At 46.6% G+C, this 25,645-nt stretch overlaps 1 protein-coding gene across 4 annotated transcripts in view; it reads left to right on the top strand.

The window, feature by feature from the left end:
• msi2b (musashi RNA-binding protein 2b) overlaps window positions 1-25,645 on the top strand; it is a 200,687-nt gene that overhangs the window by 5,506 nt on the left and 169,536 nt on the right. For all 4 annotated transcript variants that reach the window (XM_029255557.1, XM_029255558.1, XM_029255556.1 and 1 more), the window contains exon 5: window positions 2,415-2,456. In XM_029255557.1, coding sequence (XP_029111390.1) covers window positions 2,415-2,456 — 42 coding nt within the window. The remainder of the gene's footprint in view (window positions 1-2,414; window positions 2,457-25,645) is intronic.

Below are 25,645 nucleotides of genomic sequence, written 5' to 3'. Positions count from 1 at the left end.
CGATCGATTTGACACTCGCTGAAAACGCCTGTTTAGTGATGTACCGTCAGGTGTATTGTTGAATAATTTGGATGTTATTTAACAAAAAACCATTGGGTTTCCAGCAAGTATTAACTTCTCCTGGGGTCGTGGGAGACCTTTAAGCACTATTCCTGGTTGGAGGTATTATGAGTGGCTTCTCTAGCTTTCTGTTAAGCACGTCGCTTCCGAGTGTTTTTAACAAAGCTGTGACTTCGCTCACTATGTCGTAGCTCTCGTTGTAAAAAGTTTTTTTTTTTTTTTTTTTTTTTTTTGTATGTTATGCAACGATATGCTTTTAAACTTTGCCGGTGGTACCAGGTGCGGTGGTTACGGAACTGGACTTGTGTTCGAAATCCTAAGACCCTCCTCTTGCAAGGGGCTTAGACTAAGTTGCTTCAGCACAAGTCCACCTGTGCAAGCGGATAAGTGCTTAGTAAATGGCAAAAGTTATGGGACGTTAACGGTAAATGTGGCGTAGAGTAGCGCTTCAGTTTTGAACAATTGACGTCAGGTACTAATCACTTTCTGTTTAAATTGACTTATTCCAATTTACGGCAAATACGTAATCCCTTTTCTCCCTCCGCTTGTCCTTTTTGTATTCGTAATTTCACGTGTAGAATTCTGCTAATGGACTTTCTTCCCGGTTATGATTTGTACTCTAAGCACAGATTTCATTTCCCAAAAAGTCCCTCCGCAGACACTGCGAACTATACGTAGCTTTCAGCTGGTTTATAAACGCTTGTATTGTGCAATACAGCTCCTCGCACAAGGAGGAGTTTTAAAGATAAGAGTGAACCTCTTTGTGATATCTTTCATCTAGTTGTGGTGACAAATCTCATTTCGATTTATTTTCTATTTAAGTGATTGGCCTTCAGTGTGATTGTTTTCCATTAGGAAAATTATCACTGTTTCTGTTTTTGGATAAAGAACAAAAGTGGACAGAGTACAGAATTAGTTCTGTTTTTTTTTTTTTTTTTTTAATAAAAAAAAAAACAACAAGCGGAAGGGAATGTATGCGGCACACAACAGCTGTTCCTCAGATAGCGTACACCGCTTGTTTTGGATTCAGCATGTAAGTCAGCCTCTAGCTCCTGACATTGCATTGTTTATTCAAATGTAGTCGATATCTGCCTTTGACAAAAATTCAGCTGCGGTCACTCCTACTGTGACTCCTGCATTTATTGTTTTTTTTTTTTTTTTTCCCTCTCTTTCAGCTCTGGAAAGTAAATAAATGTGCACATAAATACACAGCCATTTCACCTCACGGTGGTATTTAATTGGAATCAATAGAAATTAAAATGGGTCATTTACCATTTGTCACGTTAACCTCTGAAAATAATATAAAAATGTTTGCCTCTCTCTAGATCTAATATAAAGAGCGGCTGCATTGAGGTCCTTAGCATGTATAATGAGCTCGGAATCATAAATGATTAATCTGTGCTTAAACACATGTCGCTAAGCAGTTTTTCTCTTGGACTTGATTATTGACAGGAGGGCATGTTTACATCTTAAACCGGTGCTGACAATGCTATAAATAACAGCGAGAGTGGCTTTTAACTTCTGCCTTACTACGTTTATCTGTGTAATGCGAATGAAAGGACTGTCTGCTTTCGTTTTAAATTCAGGGATGGAAAGGCGACTTAGACGTGGGACTTTGGTTAAATATTGGATCGTATAAACTGAGGCTCTGAGAAAGTGCAGAAAGAAAGTGTGTTATTTGCACTTTGATGATACTGCAATGCCCTTTGTTTGCATATCTTGATGTTGGGAACTTGGTGCCACAAGGTAACTGTAGATGAATTTTTTTTTTTTTTTTTATTTCTGAGTTACTCTTCGTACGAAATAAAAATTACGTAGCGATAGACTTTTACGCTTGTAAATGCAGTCTTTGATATAGTTTGAGACCAGATCATAAAATACTAAAACTAGGCATTTTTTTTTACACTTCCCGAATTTCACTTTCTATGAGGTTATGAGAAGGTCCGCAGAGCAGATTTCATCTGAGACTTCGGTGCATGAACAGTTAACTGAAATTGTCGCCCCTGATTCTGAGAAGTTGAGCTTCCAGCAGTCTCCTTAGCTCAAGTGGAAAAAGTTTATAAAAAAAAAAAAATGTAATTAGCAGGACTGATAAGGACAGTGAGAAATATGGGATATAGAAAATTTTATCCGATTTTCCCCCTCCGTCTTATTACAGGAAGACCTGATGTATCACTGGGGTGTTGCTGCGCATTTACTTCATTTATTTCCTCAAATAACATTCCATTTTTAACCTTTGCAGTTTCCCTTTTACAAATGTCTGACTTTAAAAGTGTGGTGATACAGCCAAAATGATATATATATTTTTTCTAACATCTCTCCTGTCTGTGTATTTCTTTCTTGCTCTTCTACAGATTGACCCTAAAGTTGCCTTTCCTCGACGTGCTCAACCCAAGGTAAGGAGAGACGCGGTAACCTCGGCGCTCCCGTTGTGTTTTGGGATGAACGAGAGCTTTTGATGTGTTCGCGTGTGCGGGCTTTTCTACGAGTAGGTTTTAAAGAAGGTGAAATAAAGCTGTTTTGTCCCATTTTCTCCCGATCGATGACCGTGTGGTCAGGTTGCGAGACGGAAAGCCATCAGAGGCGCCGCTTCAGGAGAAGAGAAGGTGGAGCTTGTGACGGTACTTTAGGAGCGGGGTTTTGTGTCGACTAACTGAAGTGGTTAATATTCCACGAGGAAAGGGTGACTCGGACGGCGGGAGTTCTTGTTTTCATAGAAATAAGTGGGCATTGATAAACCTTTGGTCTGTGTAATAGGCTCTGACATTTCCAGCCTGCTTGGTTGGACCCATCCTCACGAGTAAATTGCACCACGCTGTTTGAAGGAGAAGAGGAGCCCCATTCAGTTCAATTATTCTCACAACCCGAAAAGCCTTTTTGCCCAAAACAGGCCGAGATCAGTAATGAATTTTTCCTCCTTGTGGCAGACAGAGAGGTATTGTTGCCGAGCAGTTCAGGTTTCAAACTGGGAATTGGCAGCGAAACCTTTCAAAGCCTGAGCACATGCTTTCTTAGGAGGTATCGGCATACGATTGAGAAATCACCAAAGACCTGTTTTGTGTGAGCTGCTCTTCTTTTTTTTTTCCTCCCTTGTTTGCTGATGTTTTTTTTTTTTTTTTTTAAAGCCTTAACCCCTTCTTTTCGTGTAACTCTAGGATAAGAAGGTGTTGAAAGCAGTAGTCGTAAATAAAACGGCTAGTTAAAGCGGCTCGGTTTAAAAGAGGATCATTCCCCTAGCTTACTGTTTTTTGACAGGCTTTTTAAAAATAGTTTAAGTTATTGTCATAGGAAATGATGCATTTATCCTCACGAATAAGGTCCGGTGACACTTGAGCCAGTTATCTAGGTTAAACTGTATCTTGAGCCGATGTAACGTCCAAAGCTGAAGGGCAAGCTCATTAGTTAAGAAAATGGGTTTATTTGTTTTAAGACAAGAATGTGGCTTCTTACTGCAATAGGATTAATGGTGTTAGATTAGTGTAGCATGCTCTCCCCCCCCCCCCCCCCCCCCACTTGGAGAATGATTTTAAGGTCCTGAATAATGGTCTCGGTGTGAGGCTGCACGTGGAAAGTTTTGTCATTGTTTTACCATGGTCCGGGCTGAATCGCCTCCCTCCCGAACTCCGCCGCGGTGCGGTCGCTTCGGGTTACGCGGTCAGTCATGTGATCTCCGTTGCAGTGTCACTTGAGTAAGCGGCATGAGGACAGTTGGCTCTCGCCCTTCAAGGCTGTCGCTCCAGCCGTTTCCCATAACCCCCCTCCATTCTGAAAAGTGCAAGGTTATCACCTACATCTTCTCTGAAGGCAGAGGGTGTTTATTACCACGGCGGTGGAGGTAAATTGAAATGGGAAAATGTCTGTCCCGAGCACGGTGTGAATGGAGAAGGAGTTGGGCGCGTGCTCTCGCCGACGACACGGGCTTCCGCTGACGGGAAGATCCCCCAGTCTGTTGGTTGCTGGGTCTAAACGCCAAGCGAGCTGCAGCCTCCAGGCATCTCTTTGTGTTTAGCAAAACCGCATAAAATGAGCTGATTTCTCTCGCTACGTTGTTCTGCTCGCTTCGCGCGGCGTCTCGTCACGTCCCAGTGTTTGGAGAGGCTACGTGACCGTGGAAGAACGTCAAACTCTTTGTTAGGTCGCAGTTGTGCGTCTTGAGCCATCGCTGAGCTGCGAGACGAGTTGATATGTTTTCTATCCTTATTTCCGTCATTACTCAAGATTGGTTTCCAGCCTCTGCTCTTTTTGGTTGTCGCCGTTGTTTCACGCAGCGTTTCGCAGTCATCTTGTCCAGACATGATTTTAATTGATAATGGGATTGTGGCGACTTTGGTGGGAGATGAATTCGGAAACCTTGTTATTGCACCCTGAGGAACGGGGGGGGGGGATTTCACCGCTGGCTTCCATCGTTCTCCACCGAGGCAGGTGACCCCCGGTGCCTGTCAGCCAGTCACATTACTAGGGATGTGGTTGTTATGTCCGTACCCAGGAACACATTTGTTGTCATTCTTATTCTGTTCTTAAATGAGCAATTGCACCAGCTTGATGTGTTATATGAGGCCTTAATATGTTGAAATTTGATGCGTTTCTTGAGGCTAGGAGGCAATAATTCTGCAAGTCGAGGTAATGGAGTGCTGTTACATATCAAATAGACGGTATCTTCTCTCATTTTTCGAATGGATTCTAATGCTTTGAGCTGTGACGTCATTATGGGGCCTATTTTAGGGACTGGGAAATGTGATATAGGTTAAAACATACAGTTCATGCCCTTTTGTTCCAGGAATGGCGTGTGTGATTTCACAAGCAGTTGGAATTTCTGTCTAAAGAAGATGAGGAAAATTAGTATATCTATATGTATCATCTGAGGGCTTCAACGCAACATTTCGTTGTATTGCGTTGCGTTGCATTGCATACGATGACAAAGTATCTCATCTCATCTTATCTGTTTGCTGGTTTTAAGGATCGCTTCATTCTTTTTTTGACATCCAACAAGTTTTAGGTCACCGGCACAGACTTATACGGTGTACAACTTTTGGTGAAAGGGTAACGTATTTTAGGTTCAGTTTTGTGTGAAGTCGCGGAGAATGTTCTAAAGTCTGCAGTCATTTGTTGAGCCCACGCTTTTCTCCAAAGTGCTCAGTGTTGCGCTACCTGCAAGTATTTACCCATTTATAGAGCTGGGCGATTCGATTTTACTGCACCAGTTTAGGGCACGTACCTTACTCAAGGGCACTACAGCTGCAGGTGGGAATCGAACCTGCAGCCTTTTGGTCCAAAAGCAGCAGCTCTAACCATTACTGTGCCAGCTGTCCCATAAATGTAAGTGGTTTAACTTGCTGAATAAAAAAACTGAGACTTTATTTTTTAAAAAATATTAGCTCATTTATGAATAGAACACTACATATGTAAAGTAATGGTGACACGGTTTACTCGTGTTCTAGCTATCGGTTATGTGACAAGGTACGTTAATTACATTTATTCATTTAGCTGGCGCTTTTCTCCGAAGCGACTTACAATGTTAAGGTCACAATTACAAGCTTACAGTGATTTATCCATTTATACAGCTGGGTAATTTTACTGGAACAATTTAGGGTAAGTGCCTTGCTCAACGGTAATACAGCTGGTGCTTGGGATTGGGATTGAACCTGCAACCTTTGGGTCCAAAGGCAGTAGCGCCAACCACTGCGCTACCAGTTGTCCCACCAGATTACATCAGATTCCCCAGTAATGTACCTGTGATGGACGAGAGTCTCTGCTAGGGCGTACCGCTCCTGGAATGGTACTTGGTGATTCCGGGTTAGGCTCTGCGCCGCTGTCCCGACAAGGACAAGCGGTTGACGAGAGTGTGAGCGAGAGCGTCTTTATACATTTACCGTTTGGATGGCAGGCGGCTTTCTTCGCTTATTGCGGAGGGTTTCGGCCTCACGCGTCATTTTAGTTCTCATTTTACGAAAGGGAAAACTCACCTTTTCGGATGCTTGCGGCTGCTCTTCACACCGTTCTGTGGTAACGTCCGTGTGATGCTGCCGTAGATGTACGTCATCAACTTTCTAATTTAGGTTTCGAAGATGCGTTTGCGTTACAAGGCAAACACCTCTTTAAAACGCGGTGCGTAATCTTGTTACGGAATCGATTCGGATACAAGCGGCGAATTTCCGACGTGTAAAAAGGAAGCTTTGCCTGCATGTTCCGCTCTTTTGTGTGTTGCAGCACCGAAAACACACGCGGCATCCGTGAATTAGAACCTCTAGGTGTAGAACTAGGCTGGGAACTCGGGTTGTATGTAGAGTGGGGTCCCTTAAACTCCGCATTTACACAAGTCACTTTCTTGGAGTCTCTAATCACCGGTGTTGTTGGCCGTTGAATGTTTTGTTGCGACGGTTCCGTTGTAAACCAAAACTGATCTTGACTCTTGAGAGTTCATAGCTCTTGTTGAGACCTCTTTTCAAAGTGTCTATTTAATTTCTCCAGCTCTTTCCCGTGCCCCGAGCGCCGTTACACCCCCGTGCTGGCGGAGCAGCCCCGATGGGTCATGTGGTTCTGCGGCCGAGTTGGACAAACCTCCTGGCCGAGTTTTTTAATGAAGCCCAAAGGTGAGGCTGTGTGATGGCCTGCCCCCCCCCCCCCCCCCCAATCCCTTCCTAGCTGCTGCCGGGAGCTCCGTTCCCAGCCCGCACCTCAGCAGTCCACACCACCAATTAGGCGCCCCACAAAAGCACTGTTGAATTCCGTCCACTGCACTCTGTTGCTCTTTTCACTTTTCATCATGGACCGCTTACAAACTGGACGTGTGATGAATACTGACCCCGCCTGATTGGACCGTTCTTCCTATGTCCGTTGTCTCATGACTTCCTTCCAGTGTCGCATATACGCATTTATTCATTTAGCTGACACTTTTTTTCCAAAGCAACTTATGACGTTAAGCTTCTTACACGTATTCACCCATTTATGCAGCTGGCTGGGTAGTTTTTACTGGAGCAATTTATGGCAAGTATCTTGCTCAAGGGTACTACAGCTGGAGGTGAGACTCAAACCTGTGACCTTTGGGTCCAAAGGCAGCAGCTCGAACCACTGCATTACCAGCTGTCCGTTGAGTGTCCGTGTGTGTACATATATCTATTTTTTGAATGCCAAATTTACTAAAACGGTTAAGTGGAATGAATGTGTTACTAGTATCGACAAGTTTTTAATTTCACGTATTTGTATTGCTTTCCACGTTTCCCACATCAGTGTAGAAACTCATGTAAAAGCGATTTTAAAAACAGTTCATAGCGGTTTATGAGGCTGCATTGATTGGAGGCGAGTCTCCTAAATGCCCGTAAACTTTGCTGCCTTCAAGCAATACCCCCTATATCATTTATAAGTTCTCGTTTGTCCGCAGCGTTTATATCGACAAAGTTGTTTGCCTGTCTGTTAAGGAAGGAGGCGGCCGAGCGGTAAATGGTGCTTTGTACCGCTACAGATGTCTTCTGTAACAGACGCCTCTTGTTCTTTACGGAGGAGTTCTGTTCAACGCCTGTTCTTTTCCACACAACAAAGGTGAGGTCAGGAATGGCTGCTGATAGTGGGCAGGGACAAGCATTTAACGTTGCTTGGGTATTGTTTATCACAGTTTACTGTAAGCATCGCCTTGTCCAAATCGTGATACGTGCCTTTGTTTCCTGTCAACACAGCTATATATATATATATATATATATATATATATATATATATATATATATATATATATATATATATAATTTTTTTTTTGGGCCATGATGGTAAGTTGCTGGTTTGCAGAAAACCCTGATTTACGGTAACCTGAACAAGCTACGATGAGTTATTTTTGCGATGGCAGTGAAACTGGTGGGAAGGCGAAATGTTATCAATGGATGTAGCACCGATTTTGCTTTCACTTTTCAATCTTTTGAAATGTAACAGTAATAAATTGGGTGTGCAGCTGATTTTATTCTTTGCAACAGCGTCAGTGTGCTTTTTGTTTTTTTTTTTTTTTTTTCTGTTTATTCTTCAGTCAGCGCCGTCGCGAACATCTAAATAAAAACGAGATACGTTGTCGGGGGGGCCGTGACATTTCGTGTCCCGTTAGCCTCTAATGCGCCACACAAACGCACGTTTCCATCCCTCTACGAAAAGACTTCTGCAAATTCTTGAAGCTGGTCCGCTTGCTCTTCGGACCAGGGACCGCGAAACCGTATCTCTCCCTGTTTCCGTCTGTCCTCGTGAGGGTGGGCTGCTCTTTATATATCTCCGAGGTTTCACTCTTTTTCGTGCTTTTTATTTGAGATCGTTATTCAAAGGGTCCGGGGCTTTGTGGAAACGTGGGCGCGGGCGGCACGCAAGCGGCAAGAGGAGGGTAGAGGCCCGCTGGAGTTAGCCTAGCAAAAACTGATGTTGAGTGACATTAATGAGGAGACCAGGCAGGCGGGAGGAAAAACAAGGTCCCCCTCTCGACATGACCGCTAACAAAGCCTTTCGCGGAGCCCCGCGCGGAGGGAGAGGCTCATCCGAGTTGCGCTCGTTCCGTATTCAAATTCGGATCCGCGTCTCGAAAAACAACACGCGAAACGTCTGTCAAAATGCCTCTTAGTCTTATAATCTTTGCTTTGGTAATCTCCCACATGGCATATAGAGAGGTCAACAGAAAGGCTCTCGGTGAGCATAATAGATGGGGGATTCGATGATAACGCAGCCTCAGAGACGCGGGCCCAGAGCGAAGGCGAAGAGGCATGGCATCGTGGGAACCGGAATGGCTGGCGAAGATGGCTTCCTTAAGAGAAGTGTCTCGAAACGAAACGAAAATCCAATTTGGGCCCCGAGTTCTACGGCCTAGACGTTCGAGCGCGGAGAGCCGTGCGGAGGGCTTGTAGCGCGCTGCCGGAGCCTGGGACGAAAGCGGCGCTTTCGTCGTCGTCCGGAGCTCGGAATTTACGGGTAACGACGCGGTCCGTTGTCTCGCTGGATACGAGTTGGTTTTCTTTCGACGTGCGGGTCGGAGCCGGAGAATATTCCCGCGCGGAATCTTTCTTATATCCCCGCGGCGTCGGGCATGTTCTTCCGTGCCGTTTCACTTTTTTTAAAAAATATTCTTCAGAGCGATGGTGTTTGTGATCAGTTTTTTTGTGTGCTGTCAAAGCTATGTGCGTGTTTGTCAGCCGTCAACTTTGACCTTGGCTGTTTCGTGTCAAGAATGCTCATTTGTGAATGAATGGGCTTTGTTCTCCGTACGCGCGGGAACCCTTTCTGTTGCGTTACCTCACTACGCACTTGACTGCAGGGGTATGCTGTCAAGCTTCAAAACCAGTCAGCACCCAGACGGGTTGTTATGCGGTGACAAACCTCGGTTGTAGCGGCGCGTCCTCGACTTCTCGTACCGGTTTCTACCGGAGCGGATGACTGCCAGACCTGCCGGAGAGCATCGCGGGAGCAGACGGCACTTGCAGCCAGACTCCGCGCAAGAGTGTTGTCTTTGATGCTTCCTTTACCACGGGTGTCGCATGCGTTCCTCTGCTGTGGCCCGTAGCCTTGTGTCAGCGCGTTAAGGTTAGCGGTGGCTCGCGCTCCCTTCCTCCGTTTCCGTGACCTCCGCCGTAACGGCGTCTTTCTGTATGCGGCTTGCTCGTGACCGCGCGGCCGTCTTCTTACTCGCTTCCTTTGGCGTTGCGGTTACTCCGCGTTTACGTTAAACGTGCCTCGGCCGTCTCGCCGGGTCTCCGAGCGGAACGAAGATGGATTGATCCGGTTTTGTTTTTCCCGTTGAGAAAAGCAGCTCGTAATGAGCCCTGACCCATGCTTGTTCCTGTGCTCCAGCTTTAATGGTCCCATCCTGGACTTGGATGCTTGTCTGCTCCAGTGGCTCCAATTCCCCCCACCCCCCCCCTCGTTCCCCCCCATTCTTCTGCTGCCTCAGAGCACCGGGTTTTGTCTCCTTGCCTTTCCGCTCTCCCTCCTCCCTGTCCTCGTTTTCCTTTTTCCTTTTTTACCATAAATTTAGACGTGCGTCTCCTCCCTTCATCTTTAGCCGTGGGGCAGGCCTCGGCTGGACCGCGGCGCGGAGTGCCGCTTGGAGCCGGCCCGAGTCCTTTTCCCACCGGGCCTGAACGCGAGTCATGACAGACATGCCTTCGCCGGCTACACCCCCTACCCCCTCCCCCTCCGCCCCCCTTTGCTCTAGCTTTCCCTACAGCTTGATAAATCTGATGCTAAATTTAGAGGCAGTTTTTCTCGGGCAGGGAGAGATTACTGGCACATAGAGTGTAGGGAGACTGGCAGCCTTCCTCTTGACAACAGCACCATTACGAGAAGACAACAGGCCTCTCTACCCCTTTACTTCCCTCCTCCAGCTAGGTTTTTCACCTATAAAAACACATGTAATTTAGTCCATGTGTTCTCCGAAATGTATTTGTCCCAGTCACTTCCTATCTCACGGTATACTCTTGGTATCAGATAATATATCACGGGACATCGCTTTATCCAAGGGACTATTTTTATTTACGTTTCTTGCCTTGATATAGCAGAGTCTGTACAAATAGACACGGGCCGTGTATGGTCTCTCGGATTTTTGTTTACGCCTTTGTTCACATGTCGGAAATCGTGTGCTGGGTGTTGGTCGGTCGAGGGCTCGGTTAAACTGGTCCGGGCTGAGCGATGGCTAAGTACCTTGCTGAAGGGCACCGCGGAAAGGCCCGTTGCTGCAGCTGAATCGGCAGTCGTCGCATCGAGACCGTTCTCAACTTCTCTTCTTCTTGGTCAGTAGTTAAGTCTTTATGGTGGGGGCCGGTCGAGCAAAAATGCTCCTTTTTGGGCAATCTTTTGAAGTGGGTTCATGTTCCAGATGCAAGCAAGGAGAGCATCCATGTGATTGCAATTGGGGATGGCAAGGTGGGTTGGGGTGGGATGCTGGGGCACAGCTGTTAAAGCTCAGCGGAGCCGTGCTGATGGCTGATACCAGCGAACCGGTTAAAGTGTGCAAAAGAAACATACTCTTCCCATACGAAAAGACATTATTGCAGTTAACTCGGTGTCAGGTTAATTTGAGGATATATTGTAACCTTTTTGATGATTTTGTCATCTTTAACCCCCCCCCACTTCTATGCTTCATTAACCCTGAAGAAATTTGTCAGGTTGGGCACAAGCAGTGAAGTGTGCGCAACCGTGGACGTTATAGAGTCATAATTATGGTTGTTATTATTAGGTTTTTTCTTAGAAATATGCTGTAAATGATCCATTTCTATGTAAATGGCATAAAAGGCTTCGACTCTGTCTCTAATCACTTCCACAGCTTAAAGCAATTATCTATGGTTAGTACTTTGTGGTTTTATTCTATGTCAGTTAAAGTTTTTTTCATTAGCGTTTAAACTGCATGTCTCTGCTTCCTAACCACGGACATCCAGGGCCTCGAGTAACGGACTTGTAGGGTTCTTCCTTCGTAGCTGTTTGGGTCGTTCTTCTCGCCGCTCGCATAGGCCTGGGAGGGGGCTGATGTTTGGAAGATGGCGGGAGCCATGTACCCGTGTACAGGTCTCAGGTGCCCGGGCACCAGTCTCCTTGAGATGTTTATGCATGAGCTGACTTTATGGCTGTTTAAAGGAGGGGGGTGGGGGAGGGAAAGCCCTTTCTCCAGAGCTGGAAAGCTGCTCTCGGTCAGCAAGCTGCTCGGTCACGTTCGCTTTATTGAGGATAACTAATGTTGTAAAGTGTAATTAGTTGGCCGTCAAGATAAATAGCGCAATTATCTGCAAAGTGCTACAGCACTTAAGTTACCTTTAAGCAAATATCGCAAAGATTTAGGGATGGAAGCCGTGGGGCGTTAGGCCTCTGACAGGGTCCCGCTCATGTGCTTTTAACAGTAGCTTTTGTGTTCGAACCTTTTGCTTGCTGCTCTCGTGCCTTTATGTATCCCTTAGGAATTCGCCATCCACCAGGTGGTCGACGGTAAGGAATCATTCATCGGCTCTCTCCCGCCATTGTGCCGCGCTCTTGATTTCCTGCCGCCGATTCCCGTCGTCTTACTTAATCCCGCATTCCCGCCGATAAGACCGTGTTCGTCTGGGAATCCTGCCCTTCTCAGCACGGCGAAGCCTGCGAAGTCGGACGCGGGCATTTCCTGCCGGGCTGGTCTTCGGCGTAACGCGACGCGTGGCGCTCCATCGCGTGCGATTTGCTCAGAAGGGACCGGGTTCCGAGGCTTTCTCGCGAGTACCCGACGGACGACCGGAAACGAGAAATGAGGCGAATCCGTCGAAGTCGTCGCTTCCGTAAAGCGATCGCGAGCCGAGGCGGATCGACGGCTTGCGGCCCTGCCTCGGGGGATCTCGACGCTCGGCACGTACGCGAGTCTTGCCTTCGTAAATCTTCGAGGCGGAGTCGCACATTTGTAGTAACGGAAATTATTCTTTGCTGTCCGGTAATGAACGAGTTACTATAACGGCCGCTTGCAGATTTTCCGTGAGCCCTGAGATAAATTACCTCGCGGCTATCTTCTTCACGCAGTCGGCTTTACCTGTACACGTGTGAAATCTCGCGCTTTGCAACCGTTTCCTCAAGTCATCGTTGCCGTCGTTGTGAAAGTCTTGAATATCAGACGTTTTCGTAAACAGTCCTTAGAGTCATTAAAACAGCACATTCACGAAGATATTTAAGGTAATGATGGCCATTAACACAAGTCCCTGCTTCATGGGTCTTAAAGGACAATCTCCAGATTCCAGACAGGTACAAAAAAATAGCTGACCTGTATTTTTTTTTTTTTTAATACCCCAAGTCTTTCAGTGTACAGTGTACATTACCCTGCATACATTTTAGATTTAAATTGTAATAAAAATGGCCTTTTGCGCAGAGGCTTTATATAATTAATGTGTTTTCATGGACGAGGGGGAGCCTCTGGTGCTGCTGCCCTTGCCTGTTGTACCGTGTACTTTACCACGCTCTCCTGCACCCCTCGCCGCCCAGTCGCTCTGCAGCTGGGTCTCGCGCACCTTCGCCTACCGTTCCGAACGTAACGCGGATGCTCTTCTGTGAAGGACGAGGTGCGTTTCACGCAGGGACTTCAAGTTTTATTTTTATAAATTGCACATCTATTCAAGGAAATAATACGTTATTTTAAGATTTTTACACTATGCGCCATTATGTTGCAGCTGAAATGATTCAAAAAGCCTTTCGAAGCATCACAGGCTACGGGGGCTTGTTGGTACTGATCACGGTAAAAGACTATAATCAGCAACTCTGGGAACACTATACAGGAATCATTGTAATGGGTCACGACGAAAGTAAAAGTAATAAAAAAAATAAGTAATAAACGAAGGAAGGTGGTGGGGGCATAAAGTGGGTTTTATTCATGTAGCGCTGTGGGCTCCAGGGAGAAAATGTCAACTCCCCGTGGTGCCGAGCCACCTTTGCCTTAGCGCGGTTGCTATGCTACTGCTCCGCGGTGGCGGATATCCTCCCTGGAGCGAAGGGAAGGTAGCGAAGCCTCGGCCGTGGGCCGGGGAGGGTAGGGGGAGGGTTGCCGCCGCAGTCCCTCATAGGCCGGTGGTAGCGGCAGCGAGGTAATTGGAAGAAAGGGGGCGGGTAGGCAGGGATCTGGGCCAGGGCAGGGGGTGGGAAAGAGCCTGGAGTTAGGCTGCACCTCCCAGGTTCCTGGGGCTTGAACTCTGCCGCTAGACGCCTGGCCTGGGACGTAGCTCAGAGCTGGAAGCAATTGAACTAAAGAAGCTATTAATTCTCATTCATCGCGGCCTTTGAAGGCTCAGGAAGGTAGGAGGCCGGGGTGTGTTGAAGACTTCCTGTACACAAAACGAGGTCTTCGTGCTGTATCTGCGAGGAAGTGATGATCTCAGCCTTGAATCCCCCCCGCCGCCACCACCCGTTTTGCGTTTCCCTTGTCGCGAGTGCCCCGTTGTGTTCCGTAGCCCCGCGACCAGGTGAACAACAGAGCGGTGCGCATCGCTGTTCTGTTGCGTACAGTCGGTCAATGTCCACGTGACCCTACTGGTGGGGGAGACGCGGTTCGTCGATTCCGATTTCGCATCGCTGCCCCTTTCGTGCCCGGCAGGGGGTTCCCGACCGGGAACGGCCCCGGTCTAAGTCGTGACCTTTCCCAGCGCAGCGTGGAGACGGGAACCGCTGCGGGGGAGGGGCTCACGGGTAATATTAGCCTGTTGATTGGTGACGTAACGAGGCCATTGTTTCGACAGCTGTCGGAGCGGGGGGATCGGCCGTTCTTCAGCCGACCTTGAGAACGCGCCATTCCGCGCGTCTTCGCGCCGCGGTATGCAGCAACGCGCAAACTTCTTTCGCCGACCGATAACATGTGTTTAGTTCATTTTCTCATTTTGAAACAGACCGAGTAATAAGTCAGGCTTTATTGCAACTTTAAATCACAATGAAAGCATCATTAGTTTTTGCTGCGGGGAATCTCTGTGTTGCAACTTTTTTTTTTTTTTTTTTTAAAAATCAAGCTGAATGATTTGCATTTGGAATCGTATCTGATGGAAAGTTGTAAAATGAACCGCAACTTTTATCGTTCATGTGTAACACCAGATACAAAATGCTGCTATTCATTAGTTCTGTTTTGAGTGATTTGTGATAGTTGTGCGTCTTCTCCAACCGTTGAAGGTATTTTGGATGAAAATTGAAGCTGTCGAGATGTTACAGCCAGACCGCTGCGCCATTTATTAGTCGGGTTTTCGGCTCTTGCGATGTCGGAATGGTGCGGACCTTGCGTAACGTAGTCGGAGATCCGCGACCACGTTGTCTTTGACGTTCGCATTTGAGCGATTTCCAGCCGGTTCTGCCACGAAGTCCGGCTTTGAGCGCCGTGCGTTTTCTTGTTGGAGGAAGGGGTTGACGGCTACGGGCGAGACGTTGCACCCTGCTCGTGCTTCCGAGGCCGGTCTTCCGAAGCGTTTCGCACCAAGGCCTGCGTTTTGGGGAAACCGCAGGAAGGCCTTAATGCGAGCTGTTTGCCGAGCCTCGATCAAACCGCCTATTAAAAGGCTATTAGTTCGTTAATGAAGGGTAGAGTCTAAATGTGGACAGAAGAGTTTTAATTGGCCTGATGGGGAAGGTTATTGTGAAGTGGCGGGCTGCCGTTGGCTCTGTGTGTGTGTGTGACGGCTGGCCTGGGATTTACTCCTGCCAGAACGGAGGCATTGACATTCAGCGCTTGCGTTCAGCTTTTGTTTCTCGGCTTACTGATTCTTTCTTTCTTTCTTTTTTTTTTCCTTTTCTTTTTTCCTCTCCCCTCTTCTTCCTTTTTACAAACCCGTCCTTCATCCTTACCTCGCTTACCCCCTTGTTCGGTCCCCCTGGAAAAAAAAGCTTTTCTCTGTGGTTTGGACATTAGTCTACGACATGTTATTCTCTTAACGTGCTTTTACAAATTCTTTCGAGAGTTGTTTGCACAAAGAGAATGGATAGGGAGTGTAGTAAGGGGGCTGATTTAAAGCAAATTACATTTCATAGTCGCCGCCATTCAGTAGAATGTGTGCGTATGTGTGTTACGTGGCAATGTGTGTAAAAATTAATAAATTAAACCAAGATGTGCAATTTGTTTACTGAAGGCTAGAAAGCATCCATCCTAAGTGTTGTGCTCTGTGTAACATGGCAAAGATTAATAGTTGAGGCAGGGCAGTAAATTAAAGTTGATTTATTGCTCGTATCATACACTGCTGTGCAGCTCATAGAATTGCATACCGGGGCTTTAATGCCACTGTGTCAATCAGAGGAGTCAGCTGATGAATATGTGAAGAGAAATTCGACAAGGTGATTAAGACGGAAAGCCCACAGGTTTAAAAATGACCCTAATATTAATTCTTCCAGCCCACGAGCGAGTTTGGCCTGCCAGCTCTGTGCCCAAAGGGAAGGATGGGTGTAGAGTTGTATAATAAATAAAGATGGCTGCTGCTGATTTTTTAAAAAAAAAAAAAATTAAAAAGCTAAGCTGATCGCTTGAAATTTGTGGTTTAACTGTTTTATGGCACTGAAGCTTGTACGGCAGCAGCTTTATTCGCCTGCTTTCCGAACATTTATCGAGAAGCCAGAAACACCGCAATTAAAGACAAGCGGCACTGTAACCGAACTGAAAGAAAAGTGTCAATCGCGTGCGATCGCAGCCTCGATGACCCTTTACATAACATTGGACAGACTAATTGCGTAATTGTTAGTTGACAAATCCGAGCAGCATGCTGTCGCAATTATTTCGTAGGAATGCGTCATCCTTCGGATAATGGGAAAAGCTCGAATCTTATTTTTGCTATTGTGATCAGGCCATTATTTTCCATGCGTTCTGTTCTTAGCACGGCACCTGTGTCATCTACACGATCTTGTACCTCAACCCCCCTCCTTTTGTCTGCTGCCTCTCTGCTGGGGAATGAAGACAGATGGAGGTGTGCGTTTGCCTCCGCACATCTGCCTCTTCCTGTGGTGGGGGGCAGCGTGTGGGGGTCAGGGGTGCTGGGAACTCCTCCGCACGTGTCCCCGCCGTCCCTGGCTCCGGTTAGGACCGAGGGGCTTGGAGGGGGGGGGGAGGCTGTTCTGCAAAAATCAGAGGGTGAAAATGCTGATAATGGGAATTCATCCATGTCTTATTGAAATTGCAATCGGCGGTAGGCATTTTTTTTTCCCACTGCGGCAACGGACAGACTGCCGCCCGAGGTGACGGGCGTGAGCCTGACAAGCACCGCCACTGCTAAATAATGTTCTTCCCATGATAAAGAACTGAATTAGAGAAACCATATAGAAAACGGTTTTAATCGGCATGTTTTGAAAATGCGCTTTTTGAATATTCGGCAACTCCAGGACAGAAAATGAGACGTGGTACTGCGTTGTTTTGACACAATTTGACTCGTTGAAATGACAAAATATAAATATTTGGACATTCTAGGTGATGCGCAGTGTGTTATTAGTAACGGATGCATGCAGACGACGTGTACGTTTCAGGGTCCCCCCCCCCCCCCCGCAATTTTCAGCCTGGGTACAGCTGAGGCCAGAAGCCTTGCTCAAGGGCAAAGGCATTTATAAAGCTTACCTCGAAAATGTGTTCGAAGCCCCGTGTTCTCCGCCCGGCTCCGCTCGCTGCCCCTGTGTTCCGCACGAGCGCCATTATCCGCGAGGCCTAGCGGTGATGTGATGGTGCCCGCCGTTCGTGAGGAGCTCTCGGCACACTGCTCTCAGCTCGGGATGACCCCGCAGCTTGTAGGCCGGTGAAAAATGGACTAGTTTATGGGCTACAGACTGCGACTGGCTCTCTAATCAGAGCTGAGCTCTATCTCCTGCCTCATCTACGGCTTAAACAAACACTTGCAGTACAAGAGCTTTTAAACAAACATGCCGCACCCAGGAATACGCTGATTTCCAGTTCTTATGAAAAGGGGGGAAAAAAAAAAAAAAAAAGAAGAGAGAATTGAACCAAGTGCACTGATTCCTTGCTGAATGGCTCTAAAAGTCAATTTACCACTTTATCTTGCTAGATTTTTGATTATTCAAGTCTGGGTGGTAGAGTTCTTTCCTGCGGGTTTGATTATTTTTGCTTTCACCTGGTGGGTAATTTGGCCGGTGAGTATTTCTCTCCCCCTTTCCCACCCGCGTGGCTCTGCAAGTGGTCTCGCCAAGGGCTGTCACTCGAATCAGGGGCTGAGCCGTAGCTGCGGAGGAGATGTGCTAAAAGTAGCCGTCCCTGACAGCCGCAAGTGAGAGCGCCGCGTCCCTGGCGTGCTCCCCGCTCAGCCTCTGATTGCAGGCTTCCCGGGGTTCAGGAAGTGTGCGCGGTGGGGGTCGTGACCCTCTGGGGGCCCCCAAGGCCCTGGCTCGAACGTGACCCGCTTGCAGGTCCTCCGACAGGGGCGGTACTCTTGCACCATGTAACTTTCAGAAGAGCTTGTACCGTCTTGTCTGTCCTACTCTTCTCCAGTGTTTGATGTCACGGTCGATGTTTTTGTTTTGTTACAGCTTTAGGTGTATGTTTCCGAAGGCTGAATAATGTAAACCCCATTATTATTATTAACGTTTCTCTGGCGTGTACATTTTTCTTCACCTTGTGGTCCACCACGGCACCTGGTAAAATTTAAACACTAAGCTGGTAGATACTCAGTTTGCCTTACAAGAAGATTTATTGAACTTGACTGTATTTTTAACCGTTCAAGATTGTTTATAACTTTAGGTTTGATATTTAATTTGGCTTACTGCTTGTTTTCTGGCTGCTATTTTCAGAAAATCTACCATAATTATGTGGTGAAGGTAGGAATAGGTCAAATACTATAGAATCAAGTTCATCTAGGAGCAACAACTTGCGTGGTTTTCATGGTCAAGGTAACTCGGAAGGTAAGTGGTTTGTTGCTTCCTTTTGTGCAAAGTCATAGCTAGAGTTGGGTTTGCCTGCCTTGATTGACAACCTAGCTCATTTGTGCCCGAGCCTTTTTTTAATTATTTTTTGAACTCCTGCTAAATTATTGGATGACCGCTTGTACTTGAGTAATTATGTTGTGAAAGTAAAAGTACTTTTACCTGGGTACTGTGTTTGACTACTCTATCCGCTTGTGTGCGGTGGGGGGGGGCCTAGCGGGTTCCAGATGATGTAGGAGCTCATTCAGTGATGTTCAATGCGTTGTAGGCTTTGGAGCAGGAGCAGAGCAAACATGTCTGTCTGGTAGCAAAAGGTCATAGGCTGCTATGACTGGGTAGGCTTAAATAGATATTAAGAACACTGTGTACACAACCAAAGGATTTCCTTTCCCCAAATCAGAAGTGGCTACTGTCCTATTCCCATCCCGATTGAATAAAATCCACTGTTTTGGAAGCGCTCGGCCTTAAATTTTTCTTTAAAAAAATTCAGGTTGACCTTTTTTCGCCAATTCGGAAGGAACGCTGCCTCTATTTAAACGAGGTATAGTTGCAATGTAGTCTTCAGGTATGTGCGTGAGTGTTCATCGCCTGTCGATTGATTCAGAAGACAGCCTTGCCTGCTTGTTTCCAACATTTTGATGGTACGTGGAGGAAAGCCCGAGTGATGGCTACTATTATTATTCAACAAACATTCGATATGTTCGACCCAGACGGTTTGAGGCGATGAGAGCTTAATGCGTTGAGTGCTCCTCATTCTATAAAAGAATTCGCTTTAATGTGAAATTGAGCCGCCTCCTGCCTGACCTATGTTTATCAGAACAGCGTTCCGCAAATGGTTGACGTTTTCAAAAATAAATAGCGCTACCTTTTAAAATAGTGTGCATTTTTTTGGAGATAACTGGTTCGTTGCAAGTTTCGAAAATGATGAGTGCGATCCCTTTTTAAGAAGGGGCGAAAAAAAACTATTCCGACTCAGACGTCGTACAAATGCACACGCTTTGATCTGTAAGGGTTTTAATCTGTGAAGGAACAGAAGACCTCTGCAGCATGAAAAGTTAAATTTTCCATTCAGCACCGAGAGTAGTCTTTTGAGGGGACCGCTAGCTCGTGCAACGCCTCTTTCGCGTGCTCTTCCCACCGGTTAACCTCAGCAAGATGTTCTACAGAGAGCCTTAACCGGAAATTTGCCACAGAGGTAATTGAAAACATATCTTCGGTGTTCATATTTTAAAAAAGGAAAATTTGGAGGTGGGGAAAAGGATGTGGGTGTCAGTGGGTTACTCTGCGGGGATATGGGCAGTACTCATCGAACCCGTAGTATTGTCAAAACATATGTAAGAGAAGCGCTGTCGAACGTTCCAACGTGTTTGTGAATTGAATGGTTTGTTGTGCAAGTAGTGTTTTCCTCACAGGTCACATATGGTCCTATGACCTCTCGCATCCCCTTCATCACCCCACTGGCCAGGTGAACAAGTGCGCCCCGCTCTTCTTCGAATACCCAGAAATCCGTGCGTCCCCTGAGGTCAGCTGGAGTACTTCCTACCATCCCCACCGCCTGCAACTCGGTCTATATCGTTTCCTGGCTCCTAGTCCAGTTAGTTACCATGCAAGATGATTACTATATTAAAATGTCTTCTGTTTAATGGGATGGATTTTTGGGCTTCTGGTGGGGCAGCATTGTTTTCAAAAAAATTTTTTTTTTTTTTTTTTTTTTCCTTCCCCTGTTTTTCTCTCTCTCTCTGTTATTCTCTGTCATTCTTAGTGTTGCAGCAACAATATAGACGTGAAAATCATGATGGAGGGCCGTATGACCACTTTGGCAGGATACCAGCATGTGATGACCTGGGGCTTTGGCCTTCCTTGTGGATTTACACCTTAATTAGAGACCTTTTTTTTTCTTTTTTTCCCTTTTTTTTTTTTTTTTTTTTTTCCCCCTCCCCTTTTTTTCTTAATTTAAAAACAGCCTAAAAGGCTTTCTCGGGGTCAAAGGCAACCTCCAAACAAATGTTCAAGGTAGTTGCTTGGCTTCCTGTTCTTTTGATTTCCCCCCCCCCGGAAAATTTAATTGGAAGTGGGGGAAAATGGCTCAGCAACCAGCATGTAGGATGAATGGCTTTTAAACTTTGGAAAGCGATACTGTTGTATCTTACTGTTGCTGCAGCTGCTATTTTTTTTTTTTTTTTATCTGCCTGCTTGTTTTTTCCTCCAGCCCGGTCCTGATAAAACAAAACAAAAACACACAAAAAATCCTGCTGACAATATCAATGTCCGGTTCCTCCAAAGCTTGCTCTGCGCCAGGAAGGTGCATTTTGAGTAGGTTTGGATCCAGCAAACCAGCTGTCAGGGAGGAGTACGTGGATGGAGACACACTGATTCGCAGGTACAAACAACAGGCTCTACATACTGGTTTGTTTTTTTCTTTTTTTTTGTTGTTTGGGTAGGCAGGCCTGTGTTTTTATCGCTGTCAGCTGTCATATTTTACCGCATCAAAGTGAAATTGGCCCCTTGAAGTTGCTTGACATTGAACGGCTCCAGGCGGGAGAGCGAAGAAAACCTCCATGCTAGTCTTTATTTTATTTATTTATCTTTTTTAAAGTTATGTTTTCTGGAAATTGCGCCTGTTCAAAAGGGCGCGTGGCTTTTTCCACAGGTTCGGTTGAAGCAATAAAAGCTAATGGAGCCCCCTGCTTCAAAGCAGGTACGTCCAGAGCCCTCCCCTGAAAAATCAGACGGCAGCAGGAAGATTAAAGCAGGTTTCGATTGTTTGCGCCCAGAGCTCCAGCTGTTCCCTGTGACACGTTGGGAAGATGAGCTTTGTGAAGCCGGACCTGGACCGCGCACGCTAGCGCGCCCCTGCGCCGACACGTCGGCGTGAGCTCGCGTCTCGTCTTTTCCTTTGTGTTCCCGAGCTCCTCTTGACGTGAACCTTTCCTCTGCAGAGGGTCCTTGCCGTTTTGTTTCGGTCAGATAGTTAACAATTCGTTTCCGAACGTCCAGCGCGTGAAGTTCTCGTAAGTGAGCGGCACGGAAACATTTCAAGATCCGGAACGGTCTCCCGAACATCGTGGGTTCTAGGCTGCTTGAAAGGGCCTTTCCGCGATCCCTGCGGCCGGCTTTACGAATAGATAAAAGACTCGCGTCGCTTTGTACGTCGGTGTCGGCGACGCAACGAACGTGTCTCTTAGGTTCTAGTCGTCTTGCCGTTTCCCCGAGGGGTACGTATGTGCATAGATTTTGCTAAGGGCAGTCTCTCTCCCCTTCTTTCTCTTTGTTTTCTTGCCATGTCTCCCCCTCTCTCCTCGCTCTGCTGGAACCAGGCGGATCTGCAGAGTGCAACAACATGCCAGTCTTCAGGTCTGCTCAGCGTCAGGCTCCAGAAACTAGATCTCGCTCTAATTTGCCGACCTTAAACAAAGTGTAACCGCTCAGTTAATTCCCCGGGTTTGGTTACCGCGGAGCGAGACGCGGCCCTTCCTGCGCGCGGGGGAGAGACGAAGACGTGTCGGAAGAAGCTCCGGACGAGCGCTAACCCCGGTGGCGGGTCACGGAAACGGGCGGTTCGAGGCCCGCTCCGCCCGCAGGCCTTTACGAGGCCCTTGAGAGTTGATGACCATGTCGTATTCCTGTTGAGGAGCTCCTTGCTGGGTTCGGCGCTTACCTGCTACCTTACGTTGCCTCTGAGGTCAGCGTGAGCGAAACGGATTCGTCGCTCTCGGCGTCAAAGGAATTCCAAAGTTCTCGGGGGGAGGAGAGGATTCCTACGTTTCGTGCGGCTGAGATCCTTGAACTCAATTCTCATATCATGCCACATGCTAATGTATTCTGTAGTGTTCAGTATTTTTGTTTTATGCATCTGTGAACATCTGTCTTTGTTTTTCATACTGCAGAGCAAACGATAATTGTCTTCAAAAAGTTTGTGTTGCTTCTTTTAATGTGCATTATTTGTTTCTATTTGTATAGGATCCTTCCGCAAACACTGGGCTGGACACTTTGTTCTTTTTACCGCATTTGTATTGTTACGGATGTATAATTAAAATGCGTGAATGTGATTGTGCAGACTAAGCAAATTCAAATTAAAAACTCTGGTAGGTGGCTTTCAGTGGCTTGAATGCATGGATTGACATCGTATTACAGAATTTATATTTTGAACAAAAATCCACACGCTTAAAAGTTGATGAAAAAAGAATTATTTTATATTTAGAATCAGTTGATAGCAGTAGCAGCAGTGCGTAATGTCTGAAAGAAATGACCACAGGTGTTCAATTATATTCAATTAGCTGATGCTTTTCTCCAAAGCGACTTACAGTATTTAGCTACCTACGCTTATTTGACCATTTATGCATCTGGGTAATCTTTTCCCGGAGCAATTTTGGGTAAGTACCTTGCTCAAGGGTACTACACCTGGAGGTGAGATTCAAACCCTTGACGTTTGGGTGCAAAGGCAGCAGCTCCAACCCATATTGTGTGTGTGTGTGTGTGTGTGTGTATCCTGCATGTAAAAGAAAAGTGTGCAGTTGTTTTCCCAAGGAACAAAAAGCAGCAAAAAATTAAATAAAATTTTCCTATGTTACATAGGCCTTTGTTTAAAAAAAAAAAAAAAAGGGCAGTTTGATATCTAAAGCTGTTTAGTTTTCTGTAAGAGGTGCAGACAAACGCAGCCACAGCCGAGAAAATTGCAATTCTCTGTGTGACGTAATTATTTCCACTGCTTGCCGGGTTTAGAATATGAACACCGTGCTATTTTCAGACTGAATGGGGGAAAAGTGCAAAGTGGATTGAAATAATTGAGTGTGTGGGCAGGGTGATGTTTTTAAATTGCCCAGTTAATTATTATTTTAGGAAACAGCCTTTTTCTGTTGCTGTTTGTGGGCTCTGCTCTCGCCGGTTTACCTCTGGGTTACGGGGGATTTTTGTCCGAGGGGGCAGCGGGGGGGCTTACGGGAGATAAATGTCATTAGGATTGATCAACGCCCGCGCGGGAACGCTCTCCGATGCCAGCCGGAACCTCTTTGGAGCGGTGCCGTAAAAGGGGATCTTTCACGCTAAGGTCCCCGTTGAGACCTATTTGAGATTACGACTGTGATCTCTCTCTTTAAGATGTGCGTGAAATCATTTCTAGTAACCGGCGTATGAATTATGCACAGCCTCTCAAACCTTGGCCTCATCTATTCCTTTTTTTTTTTTTGTTTTAAGCTGTGGGGGAGAGGGGCGGAAAAAAATAAAGGGGAAGAAAAGCAGTAAAATCCAGCGCTGATGCGCAGCTGAATGAAGTGAATCCAGAAGTTGAGCTGATTCATGACGGGCCTCTCGCCTCATCAAGTGTTCGTCTTTAGCTAATCAATCTTGGTTACGGCCCTTCCGTATCGAAGCGCCTGACCTTTCGTATAAAAACATTTTTATAAATTCATCCTCCATCCATTTAAATCACGCCGGCCCCTTCTCGTAAATGTGGCCCGCCGATCCGTTCTTCAGAAGTGCCGTTGTCTCTTGCGCTTCCGTTCCGTCGCGTGCTACGTAAAGACGGTCTGCTGGATGTTCCCGGCACGGTCCTGTCAGTTGGGGTCCAGCTGTACTTGTCCTCCGCCGCTGCTGAAATGCATGTGTCCTGAGGCGCCTCGGCTGGGCGCCGCATGGAAAAAGTTCTAAATTTAGCCGCGGCGTCGTCGATGTACCCGTTTGTGCCAGCAGCCCGCCGGTGTATTTATATGTGAAAAGCACTTCGACGTTAATGATTCGAGCCGCCGTACACATAAGCGACGCGACGAGGAAGTCGGTTCACCTCAAACGAGATGTGCCTCCGGGCACGCTCGCTCGCTCGCTCTCGTCACTTTTGACTGACTTTCTCGTTCCGCCGAAGCTTTGCGGACCTCCTCGGATCAGTTGCCGGATGCTTCGGGTTCCCCTTTCTCGTTGCAGGCTTCTCCACGTCTTGTGAGCAGTGCTGCTCCAGCTCTGACCTTGTGGTCGTTTCCATGTTTCCGCTGCATTCGCAGAAGCTTTATGTGCTTTTTTTTTTTTTTTTTTTTTTTTTTTTTTTTCCTTCATTGAGTTAATTTTTATGCCCAATATCAGGAGAAATAGGTCTTGGTGTTCCAGTGAACCAGTCAAGAAAATCAAGTCAGTGGTAAAGAATCTTATTAGCCTCGGGAAGCATCCAAAACGTGCTCGTTGTTTTAAAAAAAGCAGTTTTATTTTTGAAAGGGTATTATTTGATTTTTCATGTCTTCCAATGTTCCAGCCTTTGAGAAAGTCAAAGGGCATCTTCCACAATGTAGATGCAACAGCAGTCATTTGACATGTTTTCACTTACATTTACTTAGCAGACACTTTTCTCCACAGCGACTTCCAATGAACTCTATGTAGTGTTACCAGCCCACACACCTTATTCACCACGGTGACTTACTCTGCTAGATACACTGCTTACACTGGGTCACTCATCCATGCATCAGTGGAACACACACACTCTCTCCGTCACTCACACCCTTTGGGAGAACCTGAACACCATGCCTTTGGACTGTGGGAGGAAACCAGAGCACCTGGAGGAAACCCACAGAGACACGGGGTACATGCAAACTCCACTTGGATTGAGCGGGGATCGAACCCATGTCCTCTCGCGCCACCCAGGCACCGAGACAGCAGCACCACCGTGCCACCTCTGTTTAGATGTTAGTAGATCTGATTGAGGCAGTTTAAGGTGATGTTGGCTCTTATCAAGAAGGGAAGTTCTGCTAAATTATTCAAAATCCAGCAATGGTACTGTGCTTTTTCGAATGCAAGGCAATAGCCTTCGCTGAATCCATTTCAGGTAAATGCCCTCAAAGGAAGAACAGCTTTGCAAGTCAATCCAGGACAGCAGCATCTGGCGAATGAATACATAATGTTCAGGTTATTAAAGAGGGAAAGAGCCCTTCTGAGTGATATTTAGCGAATGATATGTTACAGGCGATAAATAAGATTTTTGTTTAGCAGAAGAGATGGCTGTTCCAGTCGAGAGTCTGAATGCCGAGTGACTTCTTGCTGCTTGTGCTCTGAAAGTACTTGCATCACATCGAGGACCTCAGGCTGTTAATGTACCATTTTTGTGCATATTAACGATGGGCAGAGAGCGTGAACCCGTGTGCTTGGAGATGCACTCTTTTGTAAGGTGAAAAGAGCGTTTTGCACCAGTATTCTTTCAAACTCCGAGTTGATACAGCCGCGTAGGCCCGGTTTTGCGTAGCGGAGAAAAGGCGGCGCAAGATTTTGGCGTGGT

Source organism: Scleropages formosus, chromosome 10 (assembly GCF_900964775.1).
Source record: "Scleropages formosus chromosome 10, fSclFor1.1, whole genome shotgun sequence".
NCBI lineage: Eukaryota > Metazoa > Chordata > Actinopteri > Osteoglossiformes > Osteoglossidae > Scleropages > Scleropages formosus.
This window is presented reverse-complemented; position numbering and strand designations above follow the sequence as displayed.